This window comes from Carassius gibelio, chromosome A16, assembly GCF_023724105.1.
Source record: "Carassius gibelio isolate Cgi1373 ecotype wild population from Czech Republic chromosome A16, carGib1.2-hapl.c, whole genome shotgun sequence".
Lineage (NCBI taxonomy): Eukaryota > Metazoa > Chordata > Actinopteri > Cypriniformes > Cyprinidae > Carassius > Carassius gibelio.
The window spans coordinates 15,521,469-15,537,679 of NC_068386.1; the positions used below are offsets into that span (position 1 = coordinate 15,521,469).

Genomic DNA, 16,211 nt, shown 5'->3' on the forward strand with positions numbered 1-16,211 from the left:
CACTTATAATAGATGTACCCTAATGATTCAGGACAAGCCAAAAACACGGTTTGGAAAATGGATTCATGGTGTACTCGCTTATTATATACATTTTTTTTACATTTTGAACACAAACAAAGTTACGGACCGCAGCTCTGATTGGTTGTTCCTTACCGGGAGCGGATGTATTTCTGCAAATGGCAATAGGACCACTGGGAGGAGCCAGAGGAGCTTGATTTTTTCACAGATTATCTGTCTCATATTCTACTGTCAGGAGATGATGACAGGTTTAACAAATATGTAAAAAATATATTTTTACAAAAGTTACCTACTGCATTAATTATTAACTTATTGGTGTCTTGGCTTTTGTGTGTGTGTGTGTGTGTGTGTGTTTTAATGACACGATAGTTTGTGACTTCTTGCACTTGCTATACTTTATTCTTAAGTACAGTAAAAGTACTGAAATTTGTTATAATATTCATTTTATAATGAATCCAAAAGCAAGACGTGAAAAAAATGTAATAAAATAGGCAACTGAACTAATTAGTGGTCATCTGCTGCCATCTACTGGTTATAATGGTTATATATAATGGTATAATGGTTATATATAATTTAGTGTCATTTTTATATTTGTTTTTCAACCAGGAGACATTCTACTTGAATATCCACCTTTCCCTTAGTAACCGAGGAGCGCCGCCATGACAGATTCTAACTTCAGTTTGGATGCTTTCATGTTCATTAGAAATCCATGTTAAAATGGGGTAATAAGAATAAGTGCAGGGTTAAGCTAGGCGTTAATTTGACAACAGAGTAGATACCACAACATCTAGTGACGCATCACCAGAAGTGTACGAGCTGGCATATCTTTATGCGGTGGTTATGAATAATGCTCCGTGCTTATGGTCAACTGAGACTGTTTAAAAACAAAACGAGGTGAATAAATTTTATCAGTGCAGTGTGGTTGCGCACACACACTGCTAAGGCAGATTTATATGGAAACAACATGTAAAAGTGAATTTTGCAACCGATGACCCCTTTTAACACATTTTTACATCTGTGGATCTACAGGAGAGCAGCAGCCATGTGGGTTACACTTATATCAGTGAGGGGTGGTACTCTTATATATCAGTATGCCACTCTTTCTTTATCTATAAATCTGGGTAATTTACCTACTCTTTTGTCTGTGAATAAAGCCATGCATGTAGAGAAAATCCTACTTATCTGAGGAGGATCTTATTGTATACTCTCTTCAGTCTGACACATTTAAAGCTGCAGTCAGTAACTTTTGACACTCTAGCGGTTAATAAACAGAACTGCTTGCGTCTTGCGGAAGAACATTGTAGCCGGATCTACTTCTCTCTGTTTATGTCAATAAAGAATCACAAAGGTACTGGGTTACTCCGCCGCGGTATCCCCGAAGCAATCTAAAATAGTCCGAATATAAACACTTATTATAGGTGCACCCTAGTGATTCAGGACAAACTAAAACCACGGTTTGGAAAATGGACACGGAAATGGAAATGGTGTCCTGCTTATTATATAAATTTTTCTACATTTTGAACACAAACAAAGTAACGGACCGCAGCTCTGATTGGTTGTTTCTTAACGGGAGCGATATATTTCTGCAAATGGCAATAGGACCACTGGGAGGAGCCAGAGGAGCTTGATTTTTTCACAGATTATCTGTCTCATATTCTACTGTCAGGACATAATGACAGGTTTAACAAATATGTAAAAAAAAAAATTTTTTTACAAAAGTTACCTACTGCAGCTTTAAGTAACAAGTATTGATTTACCAAAAGACACAGCTGCATGCTGTGTTCTTCATTGTAAGAACCTGCAACGTGGCATTGAATTATGGTCCTTGTATAATAATATTGTGGAGTCCCTTCTTGCCCCAAGCAGGCCCTTGTACAAGACCAATATATATAAAGTCAGGCCTGGTTGGAATGATTACGTTGAAGAGCATAAAAGTACTTCTTTTGTGATGGGCAGTATTGAAAACAATGAAGATGTGACTGTTTCTTCTCAAGAAGTCTGTGATGCAGTTATGATGTTTGCGTTTTATTGATGCTTCTAAAGCCTTTGATTGTGTAAATCATCAAAAATGATTTTGCAAGTTATGCAATAGAGGAGTTTCTCAATTTTTCGTAAGTATTATCAACTGTCAATGCATGTCAAATGGGGTAATTCTGTGTCTGCTTTGTAAAATGTAGGTAATGGAATTAGACAGGGAAGCATTTAGCCTCCCTTTCTCTCTAAAATGTGATGTTGTGGATGTGTCTTTTTAACTGTTAGTTGTTTTGCAAATTGCATATATCTGTGTTTTTAGACCATGTGTGTCCTTAAAAAAGTTTTGATGATGATGATGATTTAAGTTACATATTACAGTGGTTCTACATGGATTTTGGTGACTACATCACCCATAATTCTGCAAATTAATCTCCTCAAATCAGAGAACTGGGTCACACAAATACTTAGCAATAAAGGTAAACATATGATATCAATAATCAATGAATAATTTGAAATAAAAACTTTTATAATTTTTAATCATTTTTAATTTAGCTATGTATTGCAGTGTTTCATGGGAATGTAGTTCTTTGCCCCATTAAAGCTGTTAAGCACACAGTGCCTTTGTCAAATGTTAAACCAATGTTCAAATACTTTTTTGCTTCAAATAAAATTGTGCAATGTCATGATTCACTTCGTAGCTGGTCACTTTGGTTCTGACTCTTTAACAAAGACTTTTAAGTAAAAAATAAAAATTCAAACCATGGTCTTCTCATTGTAGTAAATGAAGTTCAAGAAGCTACGTTCCAGATGGCAAAATAAAACTTAATCGACAGAGCTGCAAAGCTGAGATGGCAGTCATTGAATATGAGTCTCTCTCTTATTTTTATTCCGCCATCTCCTATTGGTTGAAATCATCCCAATGGGACATATATCAAACTTGTTTGTGTTGTACCTGTCATATTGTGGAAATCACCCGAAGTTCACTAGTTCACTCAAGTTCACTGGTACTGTCCAGAGGAAAACACCTGTACCGCCCACTGGAACAGGTGACACACAGTCTGTATTGACACATCAAATACTGAACCAATCATTGAAACAATCAAGTTCTTGAGTAGTTATCATATCTTAAGTCAAATAACAACATGGGCAGGCACTGTTGCACTGTTTACTCTATTGATTAGCCACATGACATTATTGAGAATGCTATCTTAGGCTTGTCCTTAGTCCTGTGCATAAGTAAATGTGATTTCAGTCTGCAGAAGCTGTAAGATGTTTACAGATTGGTCACAGGATGCGTCAGTCATCTCCGCTCCCACTCACAATCTGCCTCAGTCAGACTGTACCCGGCCACTCACAGAGACAGGTGGTCAATCTGTCGCTTCAGTGGCACAGGTGTGTGTTTGCGTGAGTGTGGAACTGCACTCCAAGACAGAACAGATGACGGTGGCATTTCAGGTGTGTAACAGGAGCACAGTCAATTCCACAAACATGCAGCTAGAGCATATGCTCTTTTGTTTATGTTAGATTATCAACCATAACACTGTCTCTTTGTCACGGAATCTTGCGACAGTGATTACAAGCTAAACAAATGCAGTGTGGGCTTGAGGAAATCATCTGACGTTTAGGGTTTCAGAGGACATTCTCACACAAACAATGAAATTCCCTTCCTCTACCTGAGTGTTTTCACACCCCTCCCTGAACCACCACACCTGCACAGAGCAAACACAGCGTCAAAAACTATTCAACGCTTGACATGACTCTTAAGCAGCTATTGTCATTCAGACTAAACACACAAACGGTCAGTGATCAGCTCAATTAATCACATCCGTGACCTTTGTGAGGAATGTGTGCTTGTGATTTAAACATTTTACAGGCATTCAAAGCCTCCCAAATGACTTATGAAGTTTTCATTTAGCAGAAACACACAGTATTTACTTGGTAACAGCTTTGAAGACAATATCTCAGTGGTAGGTGCTCTGTGCGACTCTTGTGTTAACCAATTAGCTGAACTCTATTCAGTGCCTGATTAGATAGCTACAGCATCATTTAATATGTCATCAAAACTGTTATTGCAACCGTTAAAGTGATATTCGATAGTTTGGTGCTAATTTTTAATCATCTGAATGGTGTACACTCACATGAGATGTTTTTTTTTTTTTTCTCCATTCTGTCACCGATGGAGTTTCGGTTCCTTGCCGCTGTCGCCTCTGGCTTGCTTAGTTGGGGTCACTTCATCTACAGCGATATCATTGACTTGATTGCAAATTAAAACAGACACTATTTCAACTGAACAGAGATGACATAACTGAATTCAATGATGAACTGCCTTTAACTATCATTTTGCATTATTGAGACACTGTTTTCCAAATGAATGTTGTTCAGTGCTTTGGCGCAATGTATTTTGTTTAAAGCACTATATAAATAAAGGTGATTGATTGATGAGATGTAGAACGTAATCATAATAGTTTTCCATAAAAAAATGTTTAATTATATATTGCGTGGGTCACCTCCTTTAATGATTTTTTTGTCTGTTTTAATGACATGACCTGTGGTGTTTCATTAGAAGAAAATCGTTCATTGGCTGCCGCCTCTGTAGATACACTAAATGTGTCAACACTTATTATCATGTGTTACCAGCAGAGAGTCACAAGCAGAAAGGGAAGACAGAAAGCATAAACAACTGTACAGTATACACAAGAAATATTTGGAAATACTTGATGAATCCTGAGAAAATCCTGAGTATTCATGCCCAAATTGCTTCTGTTTTTTTAAACAGGTAAAGGACATAATTGCTGTGTATTGATATTGATATTTAAAGCACACACAAAAACAGCAATGTTAATGCTAATTGAAGAACTACTGAATACATAGGTCTTTTAAATAGTTGAAAATAATTATAACATAACCGAAGCAATGGTCTTTGAAAGCACAGTTGATTAGCCTGCTAGCTTAGCCCAGTGTTTCCCAACCACTGGAAAATGATTCAAACTTTCTATCTCTTATGTATTTCATTATTATTAATTTAAATCATTGACATAAGTCTTCATTAGGTCTGTTGGCACTGGAGGGTTTTACAAAAATGTTACCAATGAAAAGCATTCTAAAAAGCTTATATATTTCAGTGCTTAGCGTTGTGCCGTTGGACTTTTTATCAGAACTGTGCCATGGCAGAAAAAAGGTTGGGAAACACTGGCTTAGCCTATACTCAATGCAAATGTCCAATTATACTATTTTATATGCATTGTTTTTCTGTCCTTTTTCCAAAAAGGACAAGCGTTTTGAAAAATGCAAGAATTGACAAACAGCTAACCCTTGGGCTCCGTGACAGAGGCCACAGAAATATATTTTTTGAATCAATTATCAGCAATGCAGATATCATTTAATAGCTCTATTCGATCTAACTCTAATAACTCATAGAATATGCTATGGTAATACTGAGAACACACAGACCCAAACGCTTCATTAGCAACAATCTTGAGCTGTGATGGATGACGCTGATCTGCCAAACCTCACTCATACCTTCATGGATCATCGCTTTCAGAGTTTGAAACAAGGAGCTTTGGGTTACCACCATCAATGTGGAATACACCACCACATCTTGTCAGTTAATATAGATCCTATGAGCATGAAGCACTCAAATACACGAAACTGAGAAAATATGGGGGTGTCCCACATTACACATGGATTCGGTGAGTCATTAGGAACATCTAGTGCCCACAGTGTGAATTTGGTACCTACACAGATTTCCTATCTTTGCGATTAGCCCACACACAGACACAGAATAGCGTACATCTGTCATAGCATGTTACAGAAGAAATGTCTAAGGTCTCTTCAGCTTCACAAACCACAACAATGTCAAACTTATTTATCTGTATTTTATCTTGAGATTTAGCTTGAGGTGGCTAAATGCTGAATGGATTTCCAGAAAATGGAGAGATGTCAAATTTGCCGTCACTCTCTCAGTATTAGAAATACTTACGCAACATATTCATATTCCTTCTAGATTCATATTCTCATATTCAGTTGCAATTCTGTTTGCGACCTCAGTTCACGACCCTGATATACAGTATTGTTCAAAATAATAGCAGTACAATGTGACTAACCAGAATAATCAAGGTTTTTCGTATATTTTTTTATTGCTACGTGGCAAACAAGTTACCAGTAGGTTCAGTAGATTCTCAGAAAACAAATGAGACCCAGCATTCATGATATGCACGCTCTTAAGGCTGTGCAATTGGGCAATTAGTTGAATTAGTTGAAAGCGGTGTGTTCAAAAAAATAGCAGTGTGGCATTCAATCACTGAGGTCATCAATTTTGTGAAGAAACAGGTGTGAATCAGGTGGCCCCTATTTAAGGATGAAGCCAACACTTGTTGAACATGCATTTGAAAGCTGAGGAAAATGGGTCGTTCAAGACATTGTTCAGAAGAACAGCGTACTTTGATTAAAAAGTTGATTAGAGAGGGGAAAACCTATAAAGAGGTGCAAAAAATGATAGGCTGTTCAGCTAAAATGATCTCCAATGCCTTAAAATGGAGAGCAAAACCAGAGAGACGTGGAAGAAAACGGAAGACAACCATCAAAATGGATAGAAGAATAACCAGAATTGCAAAGGCTCAGCCAATGATCACCTCCAGGATGATCAAAGACAGTCTGGAGTTACCTGTAAGTACTGTGACAGTTAGAAGACGTCTGTGTGAAGCTAATCTATTTTCAAGAATCCCCCGCAAAGTCCCTCTGTTAAAAAAAAGGCATGTGCAGAAGAGGTTACAATTTGCCAAAGAACACATCAATTGGCCTAAAGAGAAATGGAGGAACATTTTGTGGACTGATGAGAGTAAAATTGTTCTTTTTGGGTCCAAGGGCCACAGGCAGTTTGTGAGACGACCCCCAAACTCTGAATTCAAGCCACAGTACACAGTGAAGACAGTGAAGCATGGAGGTGCAAGCATCATGATATGGGCATGTTTCTCCTACTATGGTGTTGGGCCTATTTATCGCATACCAGGGATCATGGATCAGTTTGCATATGTTAAAATACTTGAAGAGGTCATGTTGCCCTATGCTGAAGAGGACATGCCCTTGAAATGGTTGTTTCAACAAGACAATGACCCAAAACACACTAGTAAACGGGCAAAGTCTTGGTTCCAAACCAACAAAATTAATGTTATGGAGTGGCCAGCCCAATCTCCAGACCTTAATCCAATTGAGAACTTGTGGGGTGATATCAAAAATGCTGTTTCTGAAGCAAAACCAAGAAATGTGAATGAATTGTGGAATGTTGTTAAAGAATCATGGAGTGGAATAACAGCTGAGAGGTGCCACAAGTTGGTTGACTCCATGCCACACAGATGTCAAGCAGTTTTAAAAAAACTGTGGTCATACAACTAAATATTAGTTTAGTGATTCACAGGATTGCTAAATCCCAGGAAAAAAAAATGTTTGTACAAAATAGTTTTGAGTTTGTACAGTCAAAGGTAGACACTGCTATTTTTTTGAACACACCCCTTTCAACTAATTGCCCAATTGCACAGCCTTAAGAGCGTGCATATCATGAATGCTGGGTCTTGTTTGTTTTCTGACAATCTACTGAACCTACTGGTAAATTGTTTGCCACGTAGCAATAAAAAATATACTAAAAACCTTGATTATTCTGGTTAGTCACATTGTACTGCTATTATTTTGAACAATACTGTATAAGGACACTTCATGCATAGGATACCAAAAACAGCTTACAACATAAGTTCCAAACGTCTGACATGAATCTGAGCTCTCTGTAAACAGAAGTCAATTTCTGTGTATCTGTCTATCTGTGGAATGTCATGTATTGATCTGAGACAGTGCTCGAGTTACGTGAAGTTCAGCAGCTGGTGTACTATCAGCAGAAGGAGCGAGTAGCAGCCATGTGGTGAACCTGTTTTAGGCCCGTCATGCTGCTAAATCGGACCTCTGATTAGCTCCCCGCCTCTGAAATGACAGATGTACCGGATACAGATCCATTGCACTGGAATGAAGGTATGGCAGCTTTAGTAGTGGAAACAGTGGACTGTGCCAATAGGAAAAGTTTGATCCCAAGCGAGATACTGAAGACACTATCAACACACACTGTGTGCTAAATATAGCAACTGGCATAGAGCGAGACGTGCCTCTCTGATGCTCCTCAAATATCACAGGCCTGTTATTCTGAGACGCTTTGGTGTGTCTGTGCAGCGACATCGCATTATGTTCTTCAACTTGTACTCTTCATTTCCCGCTCGCTCTCTTCCTCCCCCTCTTGAACCTGTCCCCTTGTCTCCCCCTCCAGTCTCTGTCCTTGGTAGAGCAGTGTGTGGTAATCCTATTACTCTTTTGCAAAAACCAGCTGAGAGAAAGAGAGGGAGCTGGAGAGAGAGGGTGAGCGGGAGAGAGGGATTGTCTGTTCTCTGTTGTAGTGGTGTGCAGACAAAAAGCACTTTGAGGTGGAACATGACCCTAAAGACTGAGGGAAGAATACAGGGATGAGAGAGGAGGGGCGCTAAAGGCAGATGATGGGATTCCTGACAGTTGGAGCGCCAAACTTGAAAATAAACATGTTCTGTGATGACAAAGAGCCAGCTGACATGCTATCTCATCCTTTTAGGACACACACACAAGCGGATAAACAGTTTTTCTTATAAATATGTAAGATCTTCAGTTGTGAGTATCTGTCCAAACAAAGTTAGGTTTTTTATTACTTTAACATTTATTTATTTAGCAGACGCTTTTATCCAAAGTGACTTACAACCAATTCGGTTGTAATTCTTGAGTATGCAATTAAACAAGAAGTGCTAGCAATAGAAAGTTTCAATCATTGTCCAGAATAGTACAAGACAGAGCAGGGAGGAATATAAGATCTAGTAAAAGAATGGAAGATTTTACATGTTTTAGTCATATATATGAATTTCATGTCATATTAATTGATTGTTTTTGGTACAGCTTAGAAAAAAAAATAGTTTTTTTTTTTTTTTTTTTTTTTTTTACATGAAATCGTCATGGAATGTTGCTGTTATGAAATTTAAGATTACATTTTTTTTTTTTTTGTAAAACGTCAAGTGATTATTTGATGTCTAGTGTACTGAACATTCAGACTCAACTATTCAACAGCAGAATATTACACAGATTTCATGGTAAAATAATTAAAATACAGCTTATATTGTGTAAGCCGATCCATGAAATAAAAACAGTAATGTTGATATTACTATTGTTATTACATTATTACATTCTGTTATCAGTATTATTTACAGCGTGGTCTCTCGTTCTGTCCCTTGTTTCTGAGGAATCACTTCCCTCTTCTGTGTGCTTCACCTCCACTAAGAGGCCAACAGATAAAGAGGTGCAATGAGAGCCTCTTAAACAGAGTACTCTTACATTTATCATCTAATTTGACAGTGCAACAGCACTCATGAGTGAATTTGATAAAAAAAAAAAAATGTTGTACAGTGTGTAGTGCAAGCACATATCTGTTTTAAATCTGTGCCCTCTGAGAAAAAGTAGTGTCAAACAGGACATGACTGAATATTTTGAGCATGTACTTTCATAAATGGAGGGAAAACTGTGCTCTGCATCACTCCAGTATCTGTCTGTCAGACCGATTTTAGATGCTGATCATCACATAAAGAAAAACAGGGAAATTGAGCTGGTGGGGCAGGGGAACAGAAGAAGGGGGGTTCTCCCAATGCTGCAGAACATGCTGGTGTAATAAAGTGAGAAGAATGTTTCTCTAAATGTTTAAAATAACATTTGTGTGTTTGGTGTAATGAAATGTGTTTATGCGGTTTAAGGTAAAAAAAAAAACAAAAAAAACATTATTTTCCACATAATGTACATTATTGTTGCACCTCTATGTTCCGCCTTTTTAAACCTGTTGATTTTTACGAAGCTCGTCGTTCTGAAACCGAGGCGTGCGCTGATTGGCCAGCTATCCAGTGCGTTGTGATTGGCTGAATACCTCAAGTGTCTGATGGAAATGTTATGCACCTTAACATATTGTGATTCCGTGTGCATGGCGAGACAAAAACAATAAAACTCATTATAAACGAGGCATTTGTTGCATCCAAGGGGGGGCATAATTACTGATTATAATAACTTGTACTGTCTTTTTACCTGTGGTCTTGTGTATCGAGCTGCATATTGCACTGCGTGAACATAAAACCACGCCAGCATTTGTGATCAGAGAAACGACAAACAACTAGCGCTACTCTACACTGCTCAAAACTCGCGTTTGAATCATTAGTTTAATATGAAAATTAACTTATGGGCTGTGAGTCTGAAGCGCCAGACTGTCCTTGCGAAGTTGGAACTACCCCAGTTTTAAGGAAACAGTATTAGTGCAAAGAAACATTGTAGGCTACTGGTTCAGGAAACAGTCCTCGTCCTCCGTAAAATGCGCAGCACACATCTGAATATTTGGGTTGAACTGTTCTGGAACAGTGTTGTTTTTTTGGAAGGCCAAACTAAGTAGTTTCACTTTCACAATGAAACACAGCGTCTCCACAACATGCAACAATACTGTCTACAGCAAGAATCAAAGTTACGCCTTCTTTCTGTGCGTAAACATTTGGGCGGCATTACGCAAATCTTCCCACATCGTGATGTGGACATGTGGGGGCGTGTTAGAATGAGCCGCTTTAGGAGGTTGTCTCCCAACTTTGATAAAGAATATCTCTTTGGATTTGAGACTTTAGTTTTCTTCTTCATGCACCAAGTGTTTGTAACACTCCAAAGAGAAAGGAGAAACTGAATTTGCATCAATGACCCCTTTAACAGAGAGAATTTTAGTTTTTAATGATTTAGTAAATGTGTAAATGTTGAAGTTAAATTTAAGATTAACCATCTGAGCTGTTGGTTATACCTAAACATAAACAGAAGTGCGGAGGAGAAGGCGAGTTGTGTGTCAATACATAAACACACCACATGTGAGAGCGAGAAACTGATAACCTTGAGGTTTACTGTGCTAACAGACTTGCCATAAAGTCCAGTGGTTAGAGAGAGCAGAGTTCAGAGGAAGAGGAGGAAGAGAAGGTTGATAGGGCTAAATACATGTTGTGGATGAATAATACAGAAGTGAAAGAAACAGTGTAAGGATGAGGAGGATGAATTGGACAGCACAAAGGATCATGTTTTGCAGAGACATAGAGAGGGTAGAGTAGTGATTTAGCAGTTAGCAGAACAACACACTGGGAAACAGAGATACAATAGATGAAGTAGAAAGAAGAAGATGCAAGTGTAAGAAAGAGGAAATGGAAAATTGTGTGTAAATACAACAGTAGACTGTATTTATTACAGTCAAAGGAAATTGCCCATTCTGATAACTGCTCTGGGTTTCTGTCCTGGGGAAAGACAGATGTGACAGCACTGGATATTTCCAAAACACACGCTCACACAGACTGCAGCAGCAGCATTATGGAGCTGAGATGCTTATCTGAGGTACGTCTGTTTCCTGTGACCAGAAATGACTGCTGACACTGACTAAATAACAACAAGAAGCACAATCATGAGAACCACTACAACACGCATAACAGCTCACAGCACAATAACAGTTTCCTCTCAAAGGAAAAGGACAATTGATCAGGTTAAAGCTCATAAAAGCACAGACCATCCTGTCAGTCTTACCTTAACATTCCCATCACACAGATTTGATTCAAGCAGAGTGCTATTCTCACAGATATTTTGTTTATGTAGTGCTGGCTGATATATGCAAGCCTGTTTCCACCACGGAACTGAAAAAAGATAATTGTGGCTTGTTTTCTTTTTTTTTTCTAACAATTCTTAGTTTATATCTTAACTCAGATTTTGTTTCTAGCAATCCTGAATTCTGAGAAGAAAAGTTATAATTGTGAGATATAAACTCGCAATTGCAAGAAAAAAGGCAGAATTTTTTAACAATTTTTTTAACAATTTTTAATTGTTTACATCTTATAATTCATTTTTTCTCTGAGTTTTGGGTGTACATCTCCCAATTTTGTTTCTTTCAGATTCCCCCATGGAATATTTTAATATAAGTTTACATTTGACTTTTTATCTCACAATTCTGTTTTTTTTCTCGTAATTGTAAGTTTAGATATCACAATTCTGACTTCACTTCTCAGAAATGCAAGTTCATATTTCTCAATACTGAGTTTGTTTTGTTTCAATCTTGCAATTCTGATTTTATAACTTGCAGTTCTGAGAGTCTTGCTTCTGAGAACTGAGAGTCTGAGAATAAATGTATTATTGTGAGGAAAAATGTGCAATTACCTTTTAAAAAAACAAACAGGCTTCCATTGACGAAAACAGGCTTCCATTGATATGTCAGCCATCTTAGATTTATACTGACACCTAGTGGAATAAATGCAGTTTCATGAAAAGCAATAGTTTGCAACATTATTAAAGGTTGTTCACTATCAGCTTTTATTAATGTCTTTATTAAAAAGTGTCTGATGATTGATAAATTATGTTATTAGGGAATACCCTTTTTTATTTTTTTTATTTTTTTTGGGAGAAATAAAATTACTTATTGCACCTTTAATGATATTTTGTGCCAACCCTCTCCAGTCCCCTGTTTTCTAGCAGTAGGATGTGCTAATCTAGAACAGGAGACATGCTACACTGCTCATGAGAGACACTACATTTACTCAAAAACTGTTGATGGAGGGAAAAGGGGTCCTTTTATGGTTCAGGTGCTCAGCTTTAACACAGGATGTATATGCTTGAGCAGATGGATCACATTCAAATCATACAGGAAATGAACATACTTTCTCACACTGCAATATTCTCATTCTTTCTCATGCACGTGCCAACAAAGGATTGTGGTCACTAGGCCACACGATTCTGTTTTACTGGTAATCTTCATGAAATCACTGAACAGAAAACATGAGGAAGGTCATGTTATACGTTTCAGAATTTTTTTAATACTTGTTCTTATATTTCCTATAATACAAAGGAGGATGAAATATGCAATCTCATCAATTTATATGTTTTTAAGAATGTATTACTGCATGTATGTGTGTATATATATATATATATATATATATTATATATATATATATATATATATATATATATATATATATATATTAGTTTATATATCATATATAATCAATATATACATTAGAAGTACTTTTCATTATCAGTTTAGGTCAATGTAGGCAACTAATTTTAACATTTGGAACATTATTGTAAACTGTTACCTTATAAAATATCTTGTGTAAAATGTATGATATTTATGAAACTGGTGATATGTTTGTTACCCTGGAAAATATAATGTAGGCTCCTCCCACACACATACATACATACATACATACACACATATATATATATATATATATATATATATATATATATATATATATATATATATATATATATATATATACATATACATATATACATATATATAATCAAACTGTATATGGTTCATAATATATGTGGCATGATGTTTAATGTACATGTTGTGGTAACAGAAAATATTTAGCGGCCAAAAGTGCCCTTTGATTTCATTGTTTTCAATTGATAAATTCCGGAAATCATTATTCGATACACTAGCTATTAACCTCCCGATGGGGGTAGATAATTATCATTAAATGAAAGACAACGATGACTAGTTAGCTCGAAAAACACTTGTTGCTGACGTTAACGGGCGCGATGACGCGGAATCTCAAGTTCTTGAAGGACGCGGATGTGATGTCATCACGGACAGTGCTTAGGCGGTCTCCATAACGACTCCTCGTGCTGCAGTGACGCCAACCCCGACCCACGGTGAGGGGGCGTGACTCAGCCAGTGCCCACCGCCCCGGTCCCCTCCTTCCCCCGGCCGTGTGGGCGGCCCCGTGCCGCACAGCGAGCGAAACACGACACCCGAGAGAGAGAGAGAGAGAGAGAGAGAGAGAGAGAGAGAGAGAGAAACGGGGGGAGGAGACAGCGAGTAATTTCAGACTAGGGAGAGTGGAGGAAGGAGAAAAAAGTCGGTGTGAAAGAGAGAATGGGAAACTGACTGATATACTGCGAATGGCGAGCCTCGGTAGAGCAGATGACAAACTAACAGAAGGATAAAATGTTGCGAAAATCATCAACTGGGCACAAGAGCGCGCGTCTGTAACAGAGAGTCGCGGAGTGCTGCTTCTGCGCGGTGTTGGGATTGTACCGATCGCTCCGGGACAGAAGGGAAAGCGCTGTTTTGGAACTCCGTTGCACCCCATCCCGTCACGTCCCGCCAGTGGAAGTGCTGAGCCTCTGTCCCAAACTCAGCGCTGTCGGTCGGAGGGTTTGGAGGACCGTGTGAAGAGGCCAGAAAACACACAGCGGGAACGAACAAGAGCGCTGAACATTGGACAAAAGTTTGGCCTTTTGGAGACGGGGGTGCGGGAGAGGCCGAGTCTCGCGCTGCTGAACTGACAACTTCACACAGCTTGATTTCACCATGAAAACCCCGGGGGACACGGGTAAGTTACCCAGGCATTAATTATCAAGGGCTGCCACAACTTTGACTTGTTGAGCCAGTGTATCAAGTCAGGATTTAACGACACTCAGTCCATCTTGAATTATTCAACGGGGAGAAATGTCAAAACTCACTTATGTAGTTTCGTGACAACTGACTTCTACTTTAAAAAAAAAAAAAAAAAAGCTGACAGTGTTTGTCCAGGGTTTATTACTCTGACACGCCAACTGATTCAGTACTCGGCTAGTTTTGTTTGTTTACATTATCAGATGAATCTAAGATGTTTTTAACTCATGACCCTAACTGGCCGCTTTCAAATCTTAAAACTTAACAAATAACCCGGTTAACAGTTCATTCATTTAAATAACCTCAAGTGCTGCTGTGTAGTCCAGCTCAGCGCGTCTGTTCTAGTAGATCTAATGGTAACAAGTTCTCACAACAAAGGTTTTACTTTAAATAGTTACATTCGAACCTAACGACCGCTTCTGTTCAGTTTCTTCCAGTCCTGTCAGCGCATTCCGCTCTGAACCTGTTGAATGGCTACAACTTTAAAACAGCAGCTTGTGTCGTTTTTGGAAATATGCCGAAATCGACGCCGCTGAGTCCCCGCTAAATGTTAAATATCTTATTTCCCCAAAACATATCCCCCCTCGCACACTGCGCGTGCCAGCTGTGCAGCTCAAGCGCGAGCTTTGAACCAGTAGCATGCCACATTCAAAATGGAAGCCCTGCTTTCACACCGAAGTGTTTAATGGACGTTTTCAACACTTTATTTATGAAGATGGGTCACTTTACAGTCAGTCCTGTTTTTAGGGATTTTAAATATATAATTTTAAGCTTGTAAAGTGCATAAAAATCTAAAAACAGAGCTCCGCACTAATTTCCCGTTAAGTAACGATTGCCTACTTTTGTGACGAATGCTTTTCAGTATTTTGAATTCACTTCAATCACTGTTAGCATACTTTCCTTAAGTATTCATTTCCGAACATGTTTAGTATATACTTGGTAATGTGCCACTGTCCCGCCAACTACTGGAAGCTCAGTAGCCCTGTTCAGGAGGCCTATTGTGGTATGTTTGGGAATCCATGTTGAGACGCTCTCGCTTTCTCTCTCTCGTCACGATTTTCTCAGCGCTCGTGCTCCGCCGCCCGCACCGCTCGAAGTTTAATGAACTTTTAACTATAACATTCCATCAGCATCGCGAGCGCGCTAGTCATGATCCAGTCTGCAGTCTCGCGATGCGTTGTAACGCTGTCTCGCGCTGCTGCATGGGCTTTATGAAGTTCGTCCGGCTCTGCGTGAAGTCTTAGCACTTCATGGTCACTTTCACTTTTATAAACCCTGGCTTTCCCGTCCCGAACGCTTCATTTGAGCAGTATGTAGTGTGTTAAATTGCAAGTATGTTTGTATATAATCTTTTTATTTTAAAGAACAACTGACAAGTGCAAATGATTATATCTGAAATCCATATAATGTAGCGCTGAAGCTCTCCTTTTTTAGTTTGTGAGTATGAAACGCTGGGTAAGCTAATATTGTGGATAAATAATATTACTTTATATCCTGAAGACTGTGTATGAGTTGTCAGTGAAAGCTCTCTATAGGACAAGTCTTAAATATCTGAAAGAAATGCATTACCTCACAAGTTCATTATGTATGCTGTGATACTAGTATCAGCACATTTGAAAACCACATGACACTTTCAGATGTGATTTGTTTAGGCCAAATTATTCAATCTTTTTCCTAATTGGAATGTATTTTTAACTAGGACTGTGCCTAAAATGTAAAT

General features: G+C 38.3%; 1 protein-coding gene across 1 annotated transcript in view; it reads left to right on the forward strand.

The window, feature by feature from the left end:
* Positions 1-13,870: 13,870 nt before the first annotated feature.
* LOC128030741 (ETS domain-containing transcription factor ERF-like) overlaps positions 13,871-16,211 on the forward strand; it is a 41,495-nt gene continuing 39,154 nt past the window's right edge. Inside the window, exon 1 of the mRNA XM_052618631.1 lies at positions 13,871-14,429. Coding sequence (XP_052474591.1) covers positions 14,408-14,429 — 22 coding nt within the window. The 5' untranslated portion in view covers positions 13,871-14,407. The remainder of the gene's footprint in view (positions 14,430-16,211) is intronic.